A 24,950-nucleotide genomic window follows, 5' to 3' on the forward strand; every position below is an offset into this window, starting at 1 on the left:
TTGTCATTTGTAAAAGAGGGAAAACCTGGCATATAAACCCACTGCCTTTGGGTAAATTCTGACGAATAGCAACCTTATAGGACAGAGTAAAACTGTTCTCTAGGGTTTCTGGGAGAGTAAATCTTTATGGGAGAAGACAGGCTCAGCTTTCTCCCATGGATCAGCTAGTGGGTTTAAACCACCAACCTTGCAGTTAGCAGCCCAACACTGAGCCCTCAGTGTCAGTGTTTTGAATAATCTTATTTTATGAAACAGGAACCAGGCCCAGAGAGATTCTGTACCTTTTGCAAAATTACTCAGTTAAATGAATTACTGATCGAGACCTTCCAATTAGATAGAACTGAAGATGAGCTACTGATGCATTACTATCCATAACCTTAGCTATACGACTTTATTATTTTATATCTTGATTTTTTCCATCTGTAAGATGGGTGCTAATAACTTCATTCCCTCATTTTGCAGGTGTTAATCATTTAATTCCCTTCCCTTATTGGAAGCAGCCAGTAGGCAGGACTCTGTGAGATGAGAGAGAGCATGGGAAATACAGCATTCTACAGATGTCATCCATGGTGTAAAAAGGGAAGATTTGCCCTGGGATCTCATATTTGGGTAGCAAGGCTGCGCATGGATCCCTGGGGTGTTGACGTCGGTGTGTTGATCTTTCCATCTTTGGGGACGTGGGTACTTACAGTACTGAGCTCTGTCACTGTGGGGTCCTGGGGGCCTGTGCATGTCTCCATGAACTCCACTTCCAATGGCTGGCTATGTGAGCACAGACAATGTCTCCAGGCTGAGGGTGCAGGCCCGGGATCGAGCCTCTCTGTGTGGCAGTGGGGATGGTGGCGACAACAGCTGCAGCAGTGCACGGAGGATCCATGGCAGGTGCCCACTGAGTGGGTACGAGGGAGGCCTGTGTCCAGAGAGACCGATTTGGTGAGGGGCTGGTGTCCGTGTGCCAAGGCCTTGTTACTTGAGGCTGAACAGCAGTGCCAGGTCGTGGGTTCCCATGGATTTGTCTGACTGGAAGCATCTCTGTACTGTCTTGGTTGTGTGCCCAGCTCTGGCCCTGTTGAAGGGGTAGGGTCACACACAGTGCATTCTGAAGATGGTCCCTTAGAGTGTGTCCCCAAGGCCACAGGACTCTGAGCAGCTGACACCAGATTGGAGGACATATGGGCTGTCACAGATCTGAAGCTGCCAGTGTTGGAGTCAGCATTTAGAGAAACGTGTCCCATCGCAGCTTCTGCCCTAGACGATGCATCACCCGGAGGACTCCACGATGGCTTTGTTTGGGGTGTACCTCGGACAAGGTCACCTCGGTGATGAATGGGCCTTTCATGTGTTTGAATAAAATCATCTGTGTCCGGTGGGAGGTCACTGTGCTTGGACGACAGCTGTGGTGGATTTACTAGGGTCAGATTGGGGTTGTTGACGTCAGACCCGAGTTTACTGATTTCTTCTGCCCGTAGGGCCTCTGAGTCAACAGGAAGGAATTCGCCTGGAGTATGTTTATTTCCGAGTGACCTTGGAGTTTCACTGTGGTGGCTTTCCAAAGATACTTCCCCAGCTTCCTCAGGCGTCAGAAACCTGTCTTTCACTTTGGTGTTGTGAGCCACTGTGAACTCCAGAGGGCTGTCAGCATTGGAAGGGGCTACCCCTCCAAAGACCTCCTGTTTGGGGTGGGGCAGCGGCAGGAGCTGCCCCAGCCAGGTACTCTTTGCTGGGTGATCTGTCCAAGAGGAGGTCTGGTCCAGGGCCAGCTCTGGCTTGCACAGCTCTTGCGGGCTCTCTGTGTCCGACAGCTGAGGTTCTTCCTCCCCGACAGACTCCGAGAGCCTCTCTCTCAAGGCGCTCCAGTCCTGGCTTGAAAGAGACGTGCTCACCATGCTCTTGCAATCAGACCCATCCGACTCTGACGGAGGGTCCTGGGATGAAGCTAGGCTGGCGCTCTGATCCCTGTGGCTCCGAACCTCGACATCGTGGCTGCCTGGTGAGGGAGACATCTGTGGGAGCACCAAGAGAAAGGGGAAGCGGGTCAACAATGTTGGGAAGACAGGCAGCTAACAAGTGGGCTTTATTTTGGCTAGAGTTTTAGTTACCATTGAGTTACGAGTGAGGAACAAATAGTGAAAATGTGATCCCCTCTCCCCCCACTGGTTTACAACTTGAATAGGGAGCTCCTCTCTATGAAGTTCAGCTTGCCTGCTTATAAAAATCAGAAGTAAATAGAAGAAGGAAATACCCACCTTGTCTAATGTAGTGACTCAATCATCCCTTGCCTCTTGGGCTAGAGGTACTTCAACTAAGTGTCGGTTGGGGCTTAGTCATTGAGACGGGCACTTTCAAATGTATTTCCTTCCAAGTTATCAGTGACCAAGGACATTGAGGTAGGGAGGCTGGCAGGGCTGATGTGGGAAGGTAGAGGTTAGCAATAAAGGTTTTATTTCAATCCTCCAGCACACTTTACCTGGAAGGGCACTGGCTCTGGGGTCTCTTCCAGGAATCCACTGCTGTCAGACTGACAGCTGTCTGTTCTGTTCACCCCAGCGCCTGCAGAAGGAAATCAAGAAGCCTTGAGGTAAGTCAAGTTGACCATACACTGCCAACGGGACCGGGGACAAATCACCTGTACTGCCTGGTGGACCAGCAATACTCAACAAATACCCAACACCCTGAAACATAAATGAGTGAGGTGGTTCCCAGGACATTTTCCCACAATCTTCATAAATCTCTCATTGTTTGTTGAGACATGGATAAAACAAGAAACAAAGGAAAGAAATTGATATCTCTCATAACCAAATGCAGAAGGAAGTGCATTTGTCACGCATGGTGCCCGAATAAAAGACCAATCTCTGTACGTTTAGATGGTTTCCCATTCATCTTTTACTAAAGTATTTGGGTAAGAACTCATCGCTACTAACTTCTGCGGTGTTCTCCTGATGGGCCTGCAAGTCTCTGCTCGTCTCAGCGCTGAGAGGCTTGGTTGGGGAGAGAAAGAAGAATGTGACTTGCGGGCAGGTAACCACACTGTAAACACAAGCCTCTTGAATGGCTAAATCCAATATGTGAACCTCGTGGGAAACGGGCTGCTGCTGGCAGGTCACCCTGCTGAAGATGAAATGATAGGCTTTCCCCCCTCTCAGCATGGATGAAGAGATACTCGCAGCACTACAGTATCAACTAGATAGAATATTTTCTGAGAAGAGCTTTTGTTTGTACTGGGGAGAAAGACTGAATGTGCATCTGTAGAGTGCATTGAAAGGACAAGCGAATGGGTGGAGATAGAATACTTGCATAGCTGCTAGCTGAGCAACAAATAGGGACTCTACCTCTGCTTGAAGAATTACCTGCTGCAAAAGTGTTCAGAAGAATACAAATCAAACATCGATTATGTGTTTGAGGCCCACCTTTCAAGAGCAGGATAGCTCTGGTGGTATAGGGGCTTATGCATCGGGCTGCTAACCACAAGGTCAGCAGTTCAAACCCACCAGTCTCTCCAAGGGTGGAAGAGGAGGCTTTCTGTTTCTGTAAAGATTTCTGCTTTGGAAATGGACAAGGGTAGTTCTCTATTCTATAGGATTGTTATGAGTCAGAAGTGATGCACTGGTGGTGGGTTTGACTGAGTTCTTCAACATCAGCTCCCCAAACGAGAGCAGTGAGCATACATCCCACTGTATGACTGTCTCCCACCAGTCTTCACTCCCCACACACCTGAGCAGAGACAGAAAGTGGAGACAGCAGCCTGAGATGCGGTCCACTCAGCCAAAGTCTCAACTCCCTCATATTGAGGTACAGACAACAAATCTAAATTCTGCCCACTAAACACGATACATGCTCGATCTTTCACTTTCGATCTTTTCCAATAAAACCATGTCAAAAAGTTAGAGGATATAAATGTTTAGTAGCTGCTTCTTTAAGAGAGTGAGAAAATTTGAGTTGGGTTTTGAGAGAAAAAGTCATAACCTAGCCACTGCTTCTTTTGACATTCCACTTCCAGGCCGCTGATCCATTCCCGCTCCCAGCTACCTTCTCAGACACAGTGGAGCTGCCCCAAAGGAGTTCCCAGGTCTGATACCTTTACAGAAGCAGACTAGAACGTTTTTCTTTGGCAGAGCCTCTGATGAGCTACCGGCCTTTTGGCTAGCTTACACCCCTGCTCCACCCAGGCCCCACGGCCATGAGCAGCCAAGGAGAAGATACAGAAAGTACGTGTGTGTCAAAACTATGACTGAGGCTTTCGGCAAGCTAGGGTGATAGGACTAGACTTTCATGCTCAACTGAAACAACTACAAAGCTGAAAACAAAACAACAACAACAAAAAGGTTTTCCTCAAACAATGGACACCAGACAACACAGGCCAACCATCTCTGAGAGATAAGTTCTCTTAGAAGAAATGAGCCTTCTGATCAGCCCAACATACTGACCCAAGAGGGCGTAAAGGCCGCGATGTTGGCGAAGCTGACTCAGGTGGAGACTGGTCTCCTGCCTCTGTTGGTGAGAGACAGCTAGAGTCCAGGAAGATTAGGGCAGCTCACCTTGCAGGGCAGAGTTCCTGAGAAAAGAGAACTTTATGAGAGAGCTCTGGAGAGCCTCAGAATCCTTTTCAAGCACCCAGCTGTCTCGTGAGCAGGGCATGCATGTGAAAACACTACCACAGCGGTGGGAGAGCAGCCCCGGAGGTGAAGGCCACAGTGCCCAGCAATCACACTCTGCCAGGAACAGGACTTGGGTCCCAGGGGTGGGAAGTAGCAAAATTCACGCAGTTTCCCATGGTGGATGGAGCCCTCAGAGGCTCTGACCACAAGAATAAGCAGATTCGACCTAGAATGGCCAGCATTCTAGTTTCCCCTAGCAATGTTTTAAAAGCTAGACTTAAAAGAAGCCCAGTTTTATTGGTATGTAATTCACATATTTAATAATTCAGGAGTTCGCTCACATCAAGAAGACTTGTACAATCAACCCCACAACCAGATCATCTTCTTGGTCTTGCCCTCGTTGTTCCTAGTGCCCCGTTTCTCCTCAACGTCCCCTGCCACGCCTGCAAAGCACCACGAAGCCAGTCATACATTTATCTCTTCTAGATTTCATATACCGGAAAGCACTCAAAACAAAACAAAACTAACAACACACACAGTGAAAGGGATAAAAGCTCAATCAAAAAGAAGATATTGAACCTAGAACAAAACTGGACTTCTCAAAGTCTACATTTTCCTATTTCAATAAAAACAAGGAAAAGCACACCGGTGAAGTGTGGAGCAGCTTCACGCCACCCGCTCCACAAGTAGCGGAATCTTCAAGAGGCCAGCCCTTTGAGCACGTTTCGAATTCGATTAAAACTGTAAACAGCAGATTTAAGAACGTCACCTCCCCACAAACACATCAAATATGAAGAAACTATAGGGAGGGAGTTCAAAAATCCAATGTTCCACACTGCTGATACAGAGCAACATCTTAAGACAAGCTATACTTGAAAGGACCGTATGGTTTACAAATAACACAACCGAATCCCAAGCCCAGCCTGAAGAGTATTTATAGGACTACAATAATATTTAACACCCACAAGGTTAAATGCCAATGTCTGACATCCAGTAAAAAAACCACCAGACATAACAAGAAGTGGGACGGTGTGACCCAGGATAAGGGAGAGAAAAAATCATCCGGTCAAAACTGACTTAGAAGTTACACAGCGACATAAAGAGAAGTTATTAGGATTTTATTCTATAACTAAAAAAATAGAGGAAAGATTAAACATGCTAAGTACAGAAAGGAAACTTTTTTTGAAGATCCAAATATAAGTTCTTGAGATAAAAATGACAATGTCTCAAGAAACTTTCCCCGATGGGATTAATAACAGATTAGAGGTTGCAGAAGAGAGAAAAAAATCAGTGTAATTGATGTCATAGTCATAGAAACTATCCCAAATGAAATACACGGAGAAGAATAAGCGTGATAAAGGCTACCAGTGAGCGCAGAACAGCTTCAAGGTGCTGCAAATATAGGTAATTGGAGTCTTTTCTAGAGGTGGGAAATTTGAGGACATTTTTCAAATGTGATTAAAAACGGTCAGCCACAGACTCCAGGTGGCAGCATCCTCCAAGCTCATGAAACATGAAGGCATGACAGCAAGGGACTTCGAAAATCTCATCGTTCAACACTGCCGATCGAGAAGCATCGTGAGGGGTCCGCAGGCAAACAGACATAGTATGTACAGACGGACAAAGATGAAGACGCACATGGCTCATCGGAATCAATCCAAGTGAGGGGACAGCGGAGAGTGATATCATGAAAATACCAGGAGGAGAAACAAACGTCAATGTGGAATTGTACACCTTTTAGAATTGAAGATGAAATAAAGGTTTTTTTTTCCAGATGTAAAACAAATGAGAGAATTCAGACTAGCCAGTTTGTGGTACAAGTAATGTTACAGGACATGTGGGATTACACAAGGGTGTGTAGAGTCATACAAATGAATGGACGGTAATGAAAAATGGTGACCATGTGGTAGGTACAAAATTAAAAAAATATATGTAAATCTTTTCAAAGCATAATTGCCAGTATATATATCTTGGGTCTTACAACAAAGACCTAGAGGAGTTTCTAAACACTGGTTACAAGATGATGTGGTTTATATAGGAGGGGAAGCATGGCATATTTTCTTTTCACTATGAAGCATAACATTTTCCTTTATAGACCTTCAACCTCGGCAATATAACATGTGCTTAGTTGTCAGAAGACATCGTGTATACTAATTGTCTATGTATTATAAGAAACGTACTTGTATAATATTTAACCCCCTGACTGACTTCTCTGCTCTTTTTTATAATTAACTCAGACAGCATAAAAACCTTTCAGATCTTAGAAAAGTTAGAAAATAAATCATCTACGAGAATAAGAAAAAATATTGCTTCTGGGGCTCCAGCCCAAACACACACTGACTTACTCCAAACAAAGCCTGTTGAAACGTGTCTCTGTGGCTCTATGCACATGTGAGGCTGGGTTAAGAACAACAGGTTCATGTTTTGATAGTTTGATCTAATAGCATTTCGAAGGTTTTATAGGAATACTTTGGAACCTGTCCTCATGGGCACAAAAGAAATGATTATTTATGGCAGAACCATTTCGACAGTTCAACACAGAGTTTAAAATATCTTTACATTTCCACCTGAAAGACCCACCCGCTTTCCCTGACTTCCCTCCCCTGCAGAGCCCTGTGATGGTGGCCGACTCCCATGAAGAATTGTCTGCCCAAACCCTCTGTTCTGAGCAACCCCCGGGTGCTTCAGGATTCACCACAGTGGCTTCCAGTCCCCAAAGTCTGCCTGCAGTAGATGCAGTGAATGGATAAGAGAGAGCAAGGGGGTTTGAATCTGATCCTCCCTTCCCACTACCACACTGCTCAGTCAAGCCTGCTGGAGTTGGCACCTGTGTAAAGGCCAGCAACCTGTCAGAGGGGTAGCAGAAAACTGAAAAGTGGTCATCTTTCATGGGATCAAAGGCAGAAGACTGGTGAAACCGAGAACAAAGAAATCTGTCCCATTGAGTTCACACCGGTTCACCGTTCAAACGTGAGAGAATGAATGTAAAGATTCTCAGTGAGGAGGGGCAGAGACCTGAAGAAGATGGGTGTACAAGCTGGAACGCCGAGTCCTGCTGCTATTTTTGTAGATTTGGGTGCAAGGTGTGTACTGCCCACTGCGAGAGACTCATACTCCCCTTCCTGCACAGGAGTGTTATTTAAACTTTCAAGATAACCTCTAAGCGATAGACATTCAGACGCATAATATCCTCATGCAAAATGGTTGTTATTCTGCTTCCAAAGATCAGGAATTGAATTATATGCTAGAGCACTAGAACAAAATATGCTAGAACCCACCCGCCCACCCACATGCCGGTGAGCCATGCCAGTCTGGTCCAGACGAAAGTGATAGCCAAAACAAGAAGCAAACAAACGAACGACAAAATAAAACAGAAAGAAACCACAATTTAAAAACAAGCAGAAAATATTAAAAAGTGAAACAACTTTAAAATGGGTTAAAGCAACAGCTCTCAACCTGTGGGTCACCACCCCTTTGAGGGTTGAAAGACTTTCACTGGGGTCACCTGATTCATCACAGTAGCACAATTACAGTTATGAAGTAGCAACAAAAAGGCTATTATGGTTGTGGAGTCACCACCACATGAGGAACTGTATTAAAGGGTTGGGCCATTAGGGAGGTTAAGAACCACTGGGTTAAAAGGTATATAGAATGAAATGTTACATTTTATCCTGACTGCATCTGCTACATGGAGCCCTGGTGGTGGTGGTGTAGTGGTTAAACATTGGGCTGTGATCTGAAAGGTCGGCAGTTCAAAACTACCAGAAGCTCCACAGGAAAAACACGGGGATTTCTGCTCTCATAATCAGTTCGTGTCTCAGAAACCCACGGCGGGGAGGTGGGGGTTTGTTGCTATGAGTCGGCATTGACTCGATGGCAGTGAGAGTGTGAGTTTATATCTTCCATCATTGACTGTACAGCGTTCTCTATCTGATAACAAGATGTTTTCACATCCCTACACTATGACCAGGGGGGTATCACTGGAGGCTTAACCCATGTGGTAAGCCTGCAAGTGGGATTTTCAGCTTCTCCTGTCATCTGTGTCCTTCTGCAAACTGGGTATTTATAATTTAAGCTCTGAAACCATTACTTCTTCTGGATTTTTTTTTATTTATAGCCCTTGGATCATAATGGCTTGGATTATGTGAACTTAATTGATACCTCACTTAGATGACTATTTGTTTTAAGACAAGTCTTAAAGATCCCAGACACTATTCTTTCTGATAGCTGGGTACCATTGGGTTTCTTAACCACCTGTACTGTAGCACTCATATCTTCAGTGATGTCCTCGGAGATGAGTAGAAAGCAGGACCATGTCATAAGAACGAATTGTTATAGGTTTGGGCTATGATTCAGTGTGGGCTCCAAATCCATCCGTCTCTCTTTGGTTATCTAGGTCTCTGGTTCTTTTCTATACTATTGGTTAAAGTCATACACTCCAAGTAGTATTGCCGTATGCGCCACGGGGATGATTTATAACACTCTTCATTACAAAATGACAATGCTCTTTCTTTGGTAAAATCTTGCCAGAGGTAAAGGAATCCGTCTTTCTCCTGTGGAGCAGCTCCTTGGGTTCTGACCATCATCCTTTCTGCTGGGAGCTGAGCACTTGACCTTAGGAAGGCCAATTAGAAGGGGGAAGTCTTTCCTGCCTGCAAAGAATCTTTCTACCAATTAGATTATCCGCTCAAAATTGGGTTTGCAAATCCTACATATTCTCTCCGAGTTGTAAGGTTGTAAACGAAACAAACAGGACAATATAGATGGTTATCTTTGATCATGCCCACACACGAAAACGTAATATATGAACAAGAGAGAGCTTTCATGGAGAAGGACAATATGGAATCTGGCAAGAACAATGGAGCACACGAACAACCCCAGGTGAGCCCCACTAAATTTCCCAGAAAAAATGCAAAGACTAGGAGAATTCGAGAAACCGCATCACCTCCAATGAAATTTTCTCTTAATACTTAATATGCCCAATGAGCTATACCTTTTCTTTCCTGCAATAAAGCACTCCCGGATACCGCCCACCTTTTCCAGATAGTCCTTTTTGACAATCCAAACTACATTGCTGGCTGGGTGCTGTGCCGAATCAGTTGGATAAGTGGGACCCTTGTACTGCCCCCACTACATTTATGGATTTGTCACGCCTCTTTGGACCACGAGTTACTCCCACTCTGATAATTCCAGGGCCTAACTTTCCCACAATGTGGGCTGCTGAGATCCTGGGAGGCCCCAAGGTCAAGACTTCCAGGAAATGTGGAGACACCTCTACTGGGTTCCGAGCCTGACCTTCTTGCTCATTCTGTGATGCTGGGTATGCCTCCTACACTTCTCGGGGGAAACATGAAAACATTAATAGTAGCATACTTGCGGGGTTATGATAGGACAATACCCAGAAATATACATAAGGGGTCTTCAAAAAGTGCTTGGACAAATGGGATTAAAAGACAATGGAATATTTCCATGAACTTTTTGAAGCCCTCTTATATATAAAGACTTCATGCACATACGAAAGATGATATAATTGCATATAATTTTTTGCTCCAGAACCAGCAGGTGGAAAGATGGGGGATAAAGGGTGCTGTCTCCACTGAAAGCCTATGCTGAACTAAATGAAATTAGCTGTGCATGGCGAAACAAGCAGTCATCTAACTGAGAAACAACAACGTCCGCATGGAAGAAGCACACCAGCCTGGGAGATCATTGGGCATTGAAGGGGTCACGTGTCAGGCATCAAGGACCAAAAAAAAAAAAAAATCATAGCATTGTGAATGAGGGAGAGTGTGCGGAGTGGGGACCCAGGGCCCATCTGTGGGAAATTGGACATCCCTTTGCAGAAGGGCTGAGGGGAGGAGATGAGCCAGTCAGGGTGCAGTGTAGCAATGATTAAACATACAATTTTCCTCTGGTTCTTGAATGCTTCCTTCCCCCTCTTCCCCCATTAGTATGATCCCAATTCAACCTTACAAATCCGGCTGGATCGGAGGATGTACATTGGCACAGATAGGAACTGGAAACACAGGGAATCCAGGATGGATGATCCTTTCAGGACCAGTGGTGAGAGTGGCGATACCTGGAGGGTGTTGGGAAGGTGTGGTAGAAAGGGGGACCAGATTACAAGGATCTATATATAACCTCCTCCTTGGGGGACAGACATCGGAGAAGTGGGTGAAAGGAGATGTTGGATGGTGTAAGATATGACAAAATAATAATAATTTATAAATTACCAAGGGTCCATAGGGGAGGGGGGAGCGGGCAGGAACGAGAAAAATGAGCTGATACCAAGAGCTCAAGTAGAAAGAAAATGTTTTGAGAATGAGGGAAACAAATGTACAAAAGTGCTTAACAAAATGGATGTATGATGCGTGGATTGTGATAAGAGTTGTGCAAGAGCCCCCTCCAATAAAATGATTTAATTCTTAAAAAAAAATAAAGGACTTGCAAAGAAATCAGGCACACTTCAGATGCCTATGGGGACAATCCAAACTGTCCTCTCAGACCCAGGTCCCCCAGACACCGGTGAAACCTGGCCACAATGCTAGACACCAGCCACTAAGGTGGGCCAATCCCCTCAACGCAACCTCTCTTGCAGGTCGGAGTGTGGCATCTGCCCCCAGGAGCGTGGTGCGCATCTGCGAGCCCTGACTCACACACTCTCTTTCCTTATTCTGGTTCTAGGGAGGGGGCATTTTCCATGTGGTTTTTCGCGTTCTCCTGAACAGCCATCTTCAGTGAGAAATCTTGTGTGGTCCCAGCCGCGCAGCCTGGCACACTTTCTACTCTCTGAGACTGTAATACTTGAAACTTCCCTTTCCTTCATAAAAGTTGCTTGGATTTACAAAAGTGCTTCTACTGTGTGAATTCTTTCAGCCCCGAGAAGCAAGAATCATGGAAAACCGTCCCAGGACCCTAACAGTATTATCTATTAGAACTAAATGACTAGTGATACCATTATTGTGTATTAACCAGTATACCTATTAATTATTGAGATTTATTAGAAATTCACTTTTTCAGCCCCCGACTCTTTTGACAGAGTTGGATTTTAATCTCTCAAGGAGGTGGCTCTTGCTTAGTTTAAGGTGAATTCTACAGTGCAAAAAGTTTGAAAATATTTCTGCCTGGGAGGCAGTAGATGCCCCGGGCCATTTGTCAGAAGAGTCACCAGATGGCAGCATTGTACCAACCACAGGGCCCACACAGTCAGGACTTTGGCACGTGCCTCTGGAACAGAAAATCATCCTGAAATACTGGTTTTATAGCCTGGATTGGTAATAAAAGTGTTTGAATCCTAAGTGGGAAGTTTTACATTTAAAATAGTCAGAGTTTTAGCGGGTCAGAGATTTAACTGAAAGTAGAAATGGGGTGACAGAGAAAAAGAAGAGGAGCCTGAAAGATAGGATTTATGTTGACTGGATTACTGTAGAAAAAAAGAAATCCATCAGTCTTTGGACTGTTTGGGGTTAACCATCTTCAAAGGGGGGTTCTAGTTTCCTGGTTTCCTTGCCTTTCCTCTTCTTTCCCTCCTACCCACACCTCCCCAAACAAAACACAGAAGCCAAACCCCCCGGCCCTGGAGTTGTTTCCTATTCGCAGTGAGTCTGCTGAAGGGTTCAGAGACTAAGTCTTCATAGTAGCAGACATCCTTATGTTTCCCCACGGAGCAGCTGGTGGGCTTGAACCACCCACTTTGCACTGGACAGTATAGATTATGAAATTTTAAATGTCTTTAGGAGTAGAGAGGAGCCCTGGTGGTGGAGTGGTTATGTTTGGGCTGGGATCCTCATGGTCGGCAGGCCCCCAAACCCAGCAACATCTCTGGAGAAAGACTGGATGCTCTGCTCTTGTAAACTGTTACAGGTGTGGAAACCCACAGGGAACGGTTGCTATGAGCCAGTCTTGACTCTGAGGCAGTGAGTTTGGAGTTTGGTTTAGGATCTGAGCAAGTAGTGTAACAATATGAAGCGGCTCAAAATGCAAGACAAATAGGGGTGTGTTGGATAAAAGAGTGTACGTTTCTCAAAGACATCTTTAAAAAAAGAATTTAAAATGTTTCATAGCCAAAATCAAACTCCCTACCATTGAGTCAAGTCTGACTTCCGGTGACCCTATAGGACAAGGTTGAACTGCCCCTGTTCTAGGACTTGTAACTTTCTGTGGGAGTAGACTATCCAGGCTTTCTCCCACGGAGAAGTATTGCAGTTAGCAGCCCCACTGGAAGGCACTACACCACCAGGGGTCCCCCAAATAAAGCCTCTCAATGGCCCATTGCAAGCCCATAAGGCTACCAGGTTAGAAGCCAGGATACTGTCACATACCATCTGGTCACATACCTTCTTCAGTCCTCCTTTGTTAGTGTCTCATTCCCTCATGCATATCAAACAATTGAAAATACTGTGTCTCTCTGGTTGGATGCCCAATAGCTGTCAAAGTGAACACCTTTGCTTTTTAACACTTTAAAGAGGTCTTATGTAGCAGACTTCCCCAACAGAGTATGTCTTTTATTTCTTGATGGCTATTTCCATAGGCATTGATTATCGATCACGGAAGAATGAAATTCTTGCTCATTTCTTTCCTGTTTATCATGATGTTGTTTCTTGGTCCTGTTATAAGGGTTTCATTTATCGTTATATTGAAGTATGTGGTAGTTACGTAATCTCATGTCAACTTGAGGATATTAGAGTGAAGGGGTGGAGTCTAGGCTGGCATGGATGTGGCCTTCTTATGAGGATTCTGGGAATGTCCTCTCTCCAGATCCTGCCACCAGAACAGAAGCCTCTTTCTCTCTCTCTGCTTCAAATACCTGTTGACAAGCCACATGGAGCCCGAGCCTGGAAGATGTGCCCACTGCCATTGGATCCACAGGACTTTCCACCCACTGACCTGTGATCTTCCTGCATTCAGCATCATTGCATGTGCTGCATGAGTTTATGAGGAATTTACAGACTAGTGACATATGAGTTAATATCGGACTTATGGACTTGATCTGAACTGGGCTGGGATGTTTCCTCAATTTACAATTGCTCTTTGATATCAGGCTCTCTCTTACACACGTATGCATGTCTCTGGATTTGTTTCTCTCGTCAACCCAGACTAACACCAAGTATAATCCATACTGAAGGCTTTAGTCATCATCAGTATTGGCTTCATGTCACCTTGTAATCCATACTGAAAGCCTTCATTTCATCAGCAGGTGCTGCAAATTCTCTTCCCCTTCTGGCAACCAGGTCGTGTCATCTGTACTTCTCGGTGGTTTCCTCCAGTTCTGATGTTGCAGTCTTCTTCATCTGGTCCTGTTTATCAGATTATGCGTTCAGCATGCAGGCTGAAAGCGTGAGGAGAAAATATGACCCTGCTGCACGTCGTGCTCCTTGGGAGGAATATTGAACATACCGAACCCTTTTTTTCAAGACAGCAATCCAGGCTTCTTTTAGCATAGGAGCCTGGCAGTGTAGCATCACCCATTGGGCTGCTAACCATAACCTTGGCAGTTTGAAACCCTGGCTGCTCCTCGGGAGAAAGACAGGGCTTTCTACTCCCAGAACAAGTGACAGTCTCAGAAACCCACGAGGGCAGGTCCACCCTGTCCTAGAGTATTACTTTGAGTTGATAGTGACAAGCAGTGAATTTGGTTTTGGTTTTGATGGTGTAGTGGTTTATGAATGACTCTGCTAGCCAGTCAGTAGTTTGCATTCCACAGCTGCTCCAGAGAGAAAGATGAAGCTTTCTAATCTCAGACACCTACAGGGCAGTTCTACTCTGTTCACAATTGCTGAGTGTGTCTCAAGTTCAACTTCTGATCATTTGCATCAATTTCACATTTTGAATTGTGCTGCTGAAAAAGAATATTGAAGCTATAAAGGACCACTAAAGGACAAACCATTCAATCTTGGAAGAAGGTTGACCAGACTGCACCTTCGAGGCAAGGATGGAGAGACTTTGGCATATGCTGGACATTTTGTTAGGAGCGAGCAGACCCTGGAGAAGCACATCATAGTTGGTAAAGTGGAGTGGCCATAGCAGAGGAGGACCTTCAAGGAGATGGATTGAGATCCGGGCGGCAACAGTGGGCTCAAGAAGAGGACCAATTGTGAGGATGTCACAGAACTGCCAGTGTGTCCTGCTGTTGTGTGTGGGGTGGCCCTGCGTCAAAACCCACTCTACAGCACTTAACAACAGCACGCAGCCGGGTTGCCAGGCCATTCATGTTCTTCATCATGCACTTTGAATATGATCTTGTTTGGATGCTTGCTCTCAAGTCTTGCACCCAGAACTGGATTCAATAGCAGATTTGTTTTGACTAGCCTGGGAGAGAGGAGGACAATCCTTTGCCTACTTCCAGATATTAACCTTAATACATAGAGCCCAGGTGAGTTTAGTGAGAATTTGCAGCTAGGTGTTGGATTATGTTTATATGTTTGGTTTGATATTGAAAAATGATAGTTTTTTAAATCTAAGGTTTGAAACATTTTGAAATCTAAGCACAGTAGAATCCTTATTCTGTGCCATTTGCCTGCCAGTTTGTCTTAGTGAAGTCATTTGTGTGTTGGTGTGATTGTGGAAGCTAAGTCACTGTATTTCAAATGCCAGAAGGGTCACCCAAAATAAACAGGTTTCAGAGGAGCTTACAGACTAAGAACAGACAATGAAGGAATCAGCTGTCCACTTAGGAGTAATTTGCCACTGATCAACAACCTGTGATATGCAAATGTTCACACCATGCTTGCTGAAGGAAGACGTGAAGCTCTTGCTGGTGAAGATCAAGGATTGTTGCCTTCAGTGTAGATGGCAACTCAATGTAAAGGAGACCAACATCCTCACAGCTGGACCAAGGGGCGACATCATGACATAGAAAGCAAAGGTTGAGATTATCAAGAATCTTGTCTAGCGTGAGTCAATGCTCAAGGAAGCAGCAGTCTAGAGATCAAGGGCCCTTTTGCATTGGGTAAATCTTCTGCACAAGACCTCTTTAAAGTGTTGAAAAGCAAGATTAATTTGAGGACTAAATTGTGCATGACTTAAGCCATGGTATTTTCAATTTCCTCACTCATATGCATGCAAAAGTTGGACATTGAAGACCTATGAAGAATCTTTGCATTTGAACTGTGCTGCCAGTGAAAATAGTGGAAGTACCACAGGCTGCCCAGAAGAACAAACATCTGCCTGGGAAACAGTACAGCCAGAATGATCCTTAGGAGCAAGGATGGTGAGACTTGTCTTATGTACTTTGGGCAAGCTGTCAGGAGAGAGCAGTGTTTGGAGAAAGAGTGAGGTCGTGAAGTGCATCATCGACAAGATGGACTGATGCAGTGGCTATAACAATGGGCTCAATCATAAGAGCCGTTGTGAGGATGTTGCAGGACCGGACTGTCTTTCATTCTGTTGCACATGGGTCGTGGTGAGTCAGAATGGACTCAACGGCACCTAACAACAACAGTAACAACATCCTTGTTACAACGAACCCTGATAATCCACTGGGTTATGTGCTGGGATGCTAACTGCAAGGTTGGTGGTTCAAACCTACCAGCCTCTGTGCAGAAGGATAAAGCTATGTGCGCCCTTCACAATGAAGCCCAGTGGAGCAGTTCTGCCCTGCTCTGTGGAGCTGCTATAGAAACAACTCCCCCGCTGTGGGTAGCCTTGTGCAATTTGATTTAAATGCATTGGGACCACAGTAGTTAGAGTCCAGGGATTTTTTCTATTTCAATCTGAATAATTGTGTTATATTTAGCTTTGATGAGTAATCATGCTGTGTGGCTGAGTCATTATTAATATTCTGAATAGAATAGGCTATAGAAAAAGAGCTTGTTGTTGCTTTACTGGAAACCTTCCGTCATTCATTTATAAAATGTTCACTGGGCCCCTGGGTGATACCTTCTCCCAGATAGTCCACAGACAAAAATCAATAGAAGTACCTGTCCTTAGAATGCTTATGCTTATGCTAATTCTAATCATACAACTGAAGCAAGGCTGAGAATATTCGTGTCATTTCCTTTTTATTTTAGGAGTCTTTCATGATAGTCTTAGAAGCGAATGTATGAGGATTTTTGACTTTGTTCTTATTTTTCATGCTAAAGTATAATCAATAGAGAAGGTTTTAACATTTGGTCTTTCTCAATAAGTGTTTCAAGACCTCTTCATTTTGAACAAGCAAGGTTGTGTGATCTACAAATTCAAGATTGCTCAGGAGATTTCCTCCAAGCCCGATGCTGTGATCTTCTTCATACAATCCAATTTTTCTTATTATTTGCTTAGCATACTGATTTAATGAATATGGTGGAAGGAGGCAACTATGATGCATTTCTGATTTTCAAATATGTAGTATCCTCTTGTTTTGTTTGAAATTGCCACTGCTTGCTATGGTCCAAATGAGCAAAGTGAAATATTATGGGGTACTCACTCTTTGAGGTGTGATTCATAATGCATTATGATCCGCAGAGTTGGATGCCTATACAGTCAATAAAACATAAAGCCTGTCTGATATTCTCTACTTTCAGCAAAGAGCCATATGACATCAACAATGATATCCCTTGTTCCATGTCCTTTTCTGAATTTGGCTTGTATTTCTGGACATTCCCTGCAGATGCACCAATAATGCTGCAATAATTAAAAAATATCTTCACCAAAACTTTACTTAATTTCCACATTCTGTTGGATCACCTATATGTGGAATGTATCCCACATATGGTTGGTGAGGTAACTATTTTCCAAATTTTGGCATAAGCGAATGAGCACTTCCAGCATTGCATCTGTTTGTTAAAATATCTCAGTTGGTACTTTGTCCTTTCCTAGAGTCTTATTTTTTGCCAATGCCCTCAAAGCAGCTTGGACCTCTTCCTTCAGCACCATCAGTCCCTGATTATGTGCCACCTGTTGAAATGGTTTTGAATGACTCCCAATTCTTTTTGATCCAGTGATTCTGTGCATTCCTTTCATCTGTCTGCTTTGCTCAATATTTTACGTAGAGAATCCTTCAGAATTGCAAGATGAAGATTGAATTTTTTCTCTAGTATTTTTAGCTTGTGGAATACTGTGTGTGCTCTTCCTTTTGGGCTTCTTTTTTTTTGCTTAAAATTTTTCTTTTAAATCATTTTATTGGGGGCTCATACAACTCCTATCAAAATCCATCCATCCATCCATTGTGTCAAGCACATTTGTACATTTGTTGCCATCATCATTCTCAAAATATTTTTTGCTTTCTACTTGAACCCTTGGTACCTGCTCCTCATTTTCCCCTCTCTCCCTGTTCCTCCCTCCCTCATGAATCCTTGATAATTTATAAATTATTATTACTTTGTCATGTTTTACATGTCTGATATCTCCCTTCACCCACATATAACCACAGGGATGGGGTTATATGTAGATCCTTGTAATTGGTTCCCCCTTTCTAACCCACTCTCCCTCCACCCTCCTGGTATCGCCAATTTCACCACTGCTCCCGAGGGGTTCATCTGTCCTGGATTCCCTGTGTTTCCAGTTCCTATCTGTACCAGTGTGCATCCTCTGATCTAGCCAGATTTGTAAGGTAGAATTGGGATCATGATAGTGCAGGGGAGGAAGCATTTAAGAATAGAGGAAAGTTGTATGTTTTGCCGTTGCTACACTGCACCCTGAATGGCTCGTCTCCTCCCCATGACCCTTCTGTAGGGGATGTCCAGTTGTCTACAGATGGGCTTTGGGTCCCCACTCCACACTGTCCCTCATTCTCAATGATATGCTTTTTTGTTCTTTGATACCTGATCCGTTCGAAAACTTGTGATCACACAGGCTGGTGTGCTTCTTTCATGTGGGCTTTGTTGCTTCTTAGCTAGATGACTGCTTATTTACCTTCAAACCTTTAAGACCCCAGACACTATATATTTTGATAGCCGGGCACCATCAGCTTTCTTTACCACATTTGCTTATGCACCCACTTTGTCTTCTTGATACCCGGCCTTTGCATATTTAATTACAGTACTTTGCTTTGTCTTCTCTAGCTGCCCTTTGTAATACTCTATTCAGCTCCTGACTTCATCTTTTTTTGTTTGTTTGACTACTCTATAAATTTCAGAGTTTCTTCTGACATCCATTTTGGTCTTTTATATTTATTTCCTGATCTTTTGCTTGCTTTCTTTATGTCTCATAGTCTTGATGTCATTTCACAGCTCTTTTGGTTTTGGGGTATTAGTGTTCATTACCTCAAATATATCCTTTAGACAGTATTTAAATCCAGGTGAGATAAAAGCGCTGGCGATGAAGTAAGTTAACCATTAGACTGATAACTAAAGGTCAGTGATTGCAAGCAACTTGCTGGGAGAAAGATAAGGCAGTGTGCTTTGGTAAAGATCTACAGCCTTGGAAACCTCATGGAGGAATCCTATGCTGTCCTGTAGGTCCATTGTGAGTCAGAGTGGATTCTAGAACAGTGGGTTTTGTTTTGGGACACTTAAAAGTCATGCTTTGGCTCTTGTGGACTTATTTAACTGTTTTCAGTTTCCACTTGAATGTGTATATAAACAATTGAAAATATGTGTGTTCAGTGGTCATCCCTTGGCTTTGTTGTCTCTTTCTGCAGATGTGGTCAATTTGATTCGTGTGCATTCCATCTGGTCAGATCTAGGTGTATGTATGATCGCTCTTTTTTAAAAGTAGTTGTAAAAAGAGTTGCGTAATCATCCCTACAGTTATTTGCAATGATCATGATTGTTCTCCCCAAATTTCACCACATGTCAATCTTTGTTTCCAACTGTTGAATTCCAATGATCAGTCCATTTTAAATTTGTTTTTGATCAATTTCAGACTACAAAAGGTTATGAAATTCTTCATCTTTGGCATTAGTGGTAGGTTTGTAATGTTGAAGAATATCAGTATTATTTGGCCTTTCTTAGTGATATGTAGCTATTATTCAATCACTAACAGATTTGACTGGGGAGCCATTCATCTTGAATTGGTCATTCTTAGCACATAGGATTATCTAACTCAAAGATGACCTATCCCAGTATTTTTGGCTCACAAGTGCCGAGGATATTGATTTTATGTGTTCTTCATATTTGATGACATCACATTTTCCAGCACACATGCTTTTCATTTAGATTCTTAGTGGAATTTTGCTTTTTTTCCATTTTGAGTCATGCCTTATCAGCCAAGGTGGTCCAGGAAGCGCTACACCATCCACATCATTAAGGTCACCTCTGCTTTGAAGGAGTAACTGTTCCATTGTCACATTTCATTTGATTTACAAATGGAAGGTTGATTTTCACAGCACCGTATCAGATAATGCTCCTCAGATATGCTAAAGGTTTTCATTGACCGTAGTTTGGAAGTAGATGGTTATATTCTTCTTACTAATTTATCTTCATCTGGAAACTCTCCTAAAATCATCCTACCATGGGTGACTCTTGATAGTTCAAATTTCTAGTAACTCTCCTTTAATTTTGTATTATAAATGGGAATAACATTTTTAGGGGACAGTTGAATCTTTTTCTCTATTAGAAGATTTATTTCATAAAGAATTAAGTAGATATGCATTTTCACTTAATTTTATACGATATTGTCTATTTTAACAACAGCAATTGATATAGAAATATGCAACTAAGTAAAATTTATTGCTACAAAATCATATTAATCTTCATTCCTAAACACATGTATCAAAATGTGAAGCGATTGTTTCTCAGCATATCCTCTCTCTATGGCTACACACTTCTGAAGGTGGTGCTGCCATCTCCTTAACACTTCTCCAAAGAATTCTATCGGTGTTTAAGAGATCAAGTTGATTTGTTGTGTTCAGTATTAAAATGTCTTCAATGCGCCGTTATTGTAGTGTCTATTTGTCTCTTCAACTCTATAAGAGCTTTATTAATTTATTTTGAGGGTCTTTTGCTGAACATACAGAACACTTGGTGGCCTACTGGTTATGCTTTGGACCGCTAACTGCAAGGTCACCAGTTCAAAACCATAGGGAATCTGTAGGAGAAAGACAAGACTTTTCTACTTCAATAAGGACTTACAGTCCTGAAAACCCACAGAAGTTCTACCCTATCCTATGGGGTTGCTATGAGTTGGAATCAACACATGGTAGTGAATCTGGGTTGTTGTTCATTGGGTGTAGAAACTTTAATATGGTTATATCTTCTGGATCAATTATGGCTTTAATCTTTATTTAATGGCCTTCTCTGTCTCTCATGGTGGCTTTTACATTGAAGTCCATTTTATCAGAAATTAACATTGTTACTCCTGATTTTTTATTACTATTAGCTTGACATATATATTTCCATTCTTTGATCTTTTTCTTTTTTCCTTTTTGTCTAGGATGTGTTTCTTGTAAGCAGTATATTAACGGGTCCTATTTTCTTACCCATTCAACTAGTCTTTGTCTTTTGATTGGTGAATGTAATACATTTACTTTCAATGTCATTATTGTTATGTGTGGGTTTATTGCTGTCATTTTGCGGTGTGTGTGTTTTAATTGTATTATTGGTTCCTTTGTTCATTGTAATTTTCTATGCTTAGTTTGTTTTAAAGATTTAATTTTTCTTTGGTTTTAGTGTTTAGTGCACCCCCCCTTTTATTTTGTTAAGCTTTTAGCTTTATGTTTGTTTGTTTGCTTTAGCATTTTTTGAGGTTTAAGAAATTTCCAATTTAGGTAGTTTGTTCCCTCTTGTGAATTTTTCCATTTGACTGTCTTATATATACTCCATTCCCTCTGCTGGTTGATTTTATGTTCATTGTGGAGTGTGACATCTGGTTCCTTATTTTCAATTTTTAGATTTTTTTCACTCTGTGTATTATTTGAGTGGGTTGCTTTCTTGATGGTGGGGGCTTATCTTTATCTTAGGTTGCTGTCTGCTGTTGTTGATTCTCTGTCCAAAGAATTCCCTTCAGTGTTTTGTTTTTAAAATTGATCTTGTATTTCTAAATTCCTTTAGTTTTTTGTTGTATGAAAATTTCCGTATTTCTCCCTCACATAGAAGGATAATTGGATATAGGATTCTTGGTTGGCATTTTTTTTTCTTAGAAACTTTTGTATACATCATTCTATGGCTTTCTTGCCTGTATAGTTTCTATTGAAAAATCTAACTTATTCTTATTAGTTCCCCTTTGTAGGTTATTATTCTTTTTTCTCAAGTTATTCCCAGGATTCTTTCCTTTTTCTTTAATGTTATAAAATTTGACGATGATATATCACAGTGATTTTGTTTGGGGATCTCCCCTGGTAAGCATCTGTATCCCAAATTTCCAATCTGTGTCTGAGAGATTCAGAAGTCTGGAGTTTGGGGTCATCTCTGTTTCTTTGGGATTTCCCTATTTGGTCATGTTTTTCTAGGAGTCTCTTCCTGGAGATGCTGAGCTCACTGATTTGCACCAGGTAATACCACTCGGCTTCCTTGAGGCACTTGATTGTGTTCTCATGGAATTTCCTTTGAGTCTGGGGAACACAAAGTAGTCTGAAGGAGGAAGACCAGGATTCTAGGGTGTATGGATTAAAGTTTTCAAATGAAGTGTTTATAGAAGAGCCCTTGCTACCGTCAAAGGAAAAGCAGACACATTGTTGTGATGACACAACTTTCCGCCCTTCTCCTCACCAAGGCAGTTTTCAATTTTCTTGCCACTCCTTCCTAATAAGCCTTAATGATCATCATGTGTCTCAAGATTGCTCACTTGGATCCCCCCAAAATAGTTGTCTCATTCTAAGCTGGCCTCTCTTCCTTGATTTTAACTGGCTCAGCAGATATCCATGGAAGTCACTGTTTTGATTAGACATTTTTTAAGGTGCGCTAATGAAACCAAGAAAATTGAATTACTAAGATGATCTGTTTGTAGGCATTTACTGATTGCTGAGATATAGTTAAATAAATAAACCTGTGCATGGAAGAACTGGAAGTCAAGGACTGATACTTTTAGTCTTACCTTTGTTTATGTCACTCTGAATGCACATTCTATCTCCCACTATGAAAAGAAGCATCACCATTGTCCATGATAGGCTTTTCTGCTGAATTATGATTTATCTTCAGAAACACGATCAGTTCAGCATCATTAGCAGCTCGTAATAAACAACCAGAATTGGAGCACAAGTTAAAATACTTCTGTCACTCCACTAATGCATTAATAAAGATCATAGTCTTCACATTTAAGTGGGGCTGATGTTGAACTGCATCATAAATAGCAGCATTACAGAAATAAATGAGGATTAAATGAGTAGATATAAAACACTTATCCAAAGGATTGGGTCATTGCCTCCATGTTGCTCATATTTAATCATGCTAATCACTGTCCAGTTCACCTACATTTTGATGATTATCTAAAGAATGCCTTCAATGTCACTCATTTTCACTATTAATGCTATTAGTTATAGGCATGGAATTCACTATGTAACATTACATTCCAAGTAATTCTGCCCTCTGTTTAAATTATTTTATGTATCCTCATTCATTCATTTAACAAAGCTGTTAAAAAAATGGCTACTATAAGCCAAACACTGGGTGGGCAATGTGGAGAGATGAAAGACAGAGTCCCAATCTTTGAATAGTGCACGGAGTGGATACACTACACATAAATGATAATATATAAAATAGGTGGTAAGAAATAGAACCATCTTCCAATTTAATTTGATAGCAATGACAAATATTTGAGCACAACTTTTCTCAACATATGTGCCTTAGGGATGAATAATCCACCAGGCACACCTCATAAGCAATGAACTTAAACACAACACAACAAAAAACGATTGGTAGACCTTAAAGCTGACTCCTAAATAAAGCATGCTGTAGCTGTTATGTTTGCACACACACATTTAACTACTGATAGCTTATCCTGTGTCAGGCAGTGTGATAAAGGGAGGAAATAGAATGATTAATAAATGGGTGTCTCTCTGCTGACGAAGTCCCCAGTCTCATGCTCTGAGGATGAGATCTGACAATGCTCTGAGACCCTTGCAATCAGTAAAAAGGCCTGATAGTAAGGAACTTTGGGAGTGTGGAAAATTATGTTTGTATCCCTACAGGCCCAATGCCTCCTTTAGAGCATGGTTTAGGATTAAAAATACTAAAAACGGTTCAGAAGAGAAATTCCTGACACTACAAGGGGAAAAAATAAAAATGAAGTTACTTTATTTATAAATTGTAATATTCATGATATCAACAGGAAGCAGAATGTAGAGATGGTAATCGTGAGTCTATGAATAGTAAAATTCAAACAGAATTGTATTACAAAAATTTAGTTCTCCTTAAGTAACACCAAATTAGTTAAGCAATTAAAAATACTACCAATAAGAATGCTCACAACACAAGGTGAGATACTCACACTGAACGTGTGATTATGGTCACTAGGTGGCTTATTTCCAAATGACTTTTCAGAAGGAGTCATATGGTTGGCCTGATTTCAAACAAACATTTTCAATGTCATACAAAGTAGATTTCATTGCTTTATGCAAAGTTATGAATCTTTTTTCCCCTGGACTTTGGTCTTAGGAAACGAAAACCAGAAGCTGCACGCACAGTAACAGATTTTGAGGCTGAGTTTTTGTTCTTGGTAGAACATGTTTTTGCCAAGTTTACAACCCACTTGAACTTCTGTCTGTTCTTTGATTTTAGAATCAACTTGGGCTCATTTTAACATTGGAAAATCACAGATTTGGCCATAGAAAAAGAAGTCTTAAGAAAGTTTACCAAAGTCTTTTATCATGATCAAATATTTGGAAATGAAGAATCTTTTTATTAGCATTCATTTAGCTGAATCAAAGTATATTCTTTTAGGTAAGATTACTTTATTTGGACTGAAAAATTATACAATAATTATGGGAAGGGAAAATTTTGCTAAAAACATTCTAAGAGTGACTTACTCTAGCTTTTTAACTAGTAAAGATAGAATCCTTGTTTTCTCCCGGTTCTCTCCCAGTTGGCCCCAGTTTGGGGAAGCGTGAAGTCTAGGGCGTCACTTAAGCTCTGGTCTTAGTTGTCTCATCAGAGGATCAGAATAAGCAGCCAAGGGGGACTAGAAAGTAAGAGGGATATGGGGAGACTACAGAGAGAAACCTCCCAGTGTTGTTTATGAAGTACCAGGATCACTCTTGATGTGCACATGCATGGGTATTATCATATATAGCATAACAAAGAATTTGAGAAGTGGAGAAATAAGTCCCCATCTAAGGTTCAGACATCAGAACAGAACTTATACCACTACAAAGGGGTTAAAATCACATTAAACCACGAGCCTCAGAAGGGAAGTCATAATGTCCAACTTGAATCAAATTTCATTACCTAACAACAACAACAAAACTATAAACATATTCTATAGTATTTAAACAAAACCAAGAATCTCATAACATAGTATTCAACATCTTCAAGACACATCTGAAATTACCAGGTATACAAACGA

At 42.0% G+C, this 24,950-nt stretch overlaps 1 protein-coding gene across 1 annotated transcript in view; it reads right to left on the minus strand.

The window, feature by feature from the left end:
- The window catches only part of ITPRID1 (ITPR interacting domain containing 1), a 113,848-nt gene that overhangs the window by 9,371 nt on the left and 79,527 nt on the right, over nt 1–24,950 (minus strand). The window contains exons 7-8 of the mRNA XM_075557324.1: nt 2,468–2,550; nt 690–2,003 (exon numbers count right to left, since the gene is read on the minus strand). Coding sequence (XP_075413439.1) covers nt 690–2,003; nt 2,468–2,550 — 1,397 coding nt within the window. The remainder of the gene's footprint in view (nt 1–689; nt 2,004–2,467; nt 2,551–24,950) is intronic.

The sequence above is a fragment of the Tenrec ecaudatus genome, chromosome 9 (assembly GCF_050624435.1).
Source record: "Tenrec ecaudatus isolate mTenEca1 chromosome 9, mTenEca1.hap1, whole genome shotgun sequence".
Classification (NCBI taxonomy): Eukaryota; Metazoa; Chordata; class Mammalia; order Afrosoricida; family Tenrecidae; genus Tenrec; species Tenrec ecaudatus.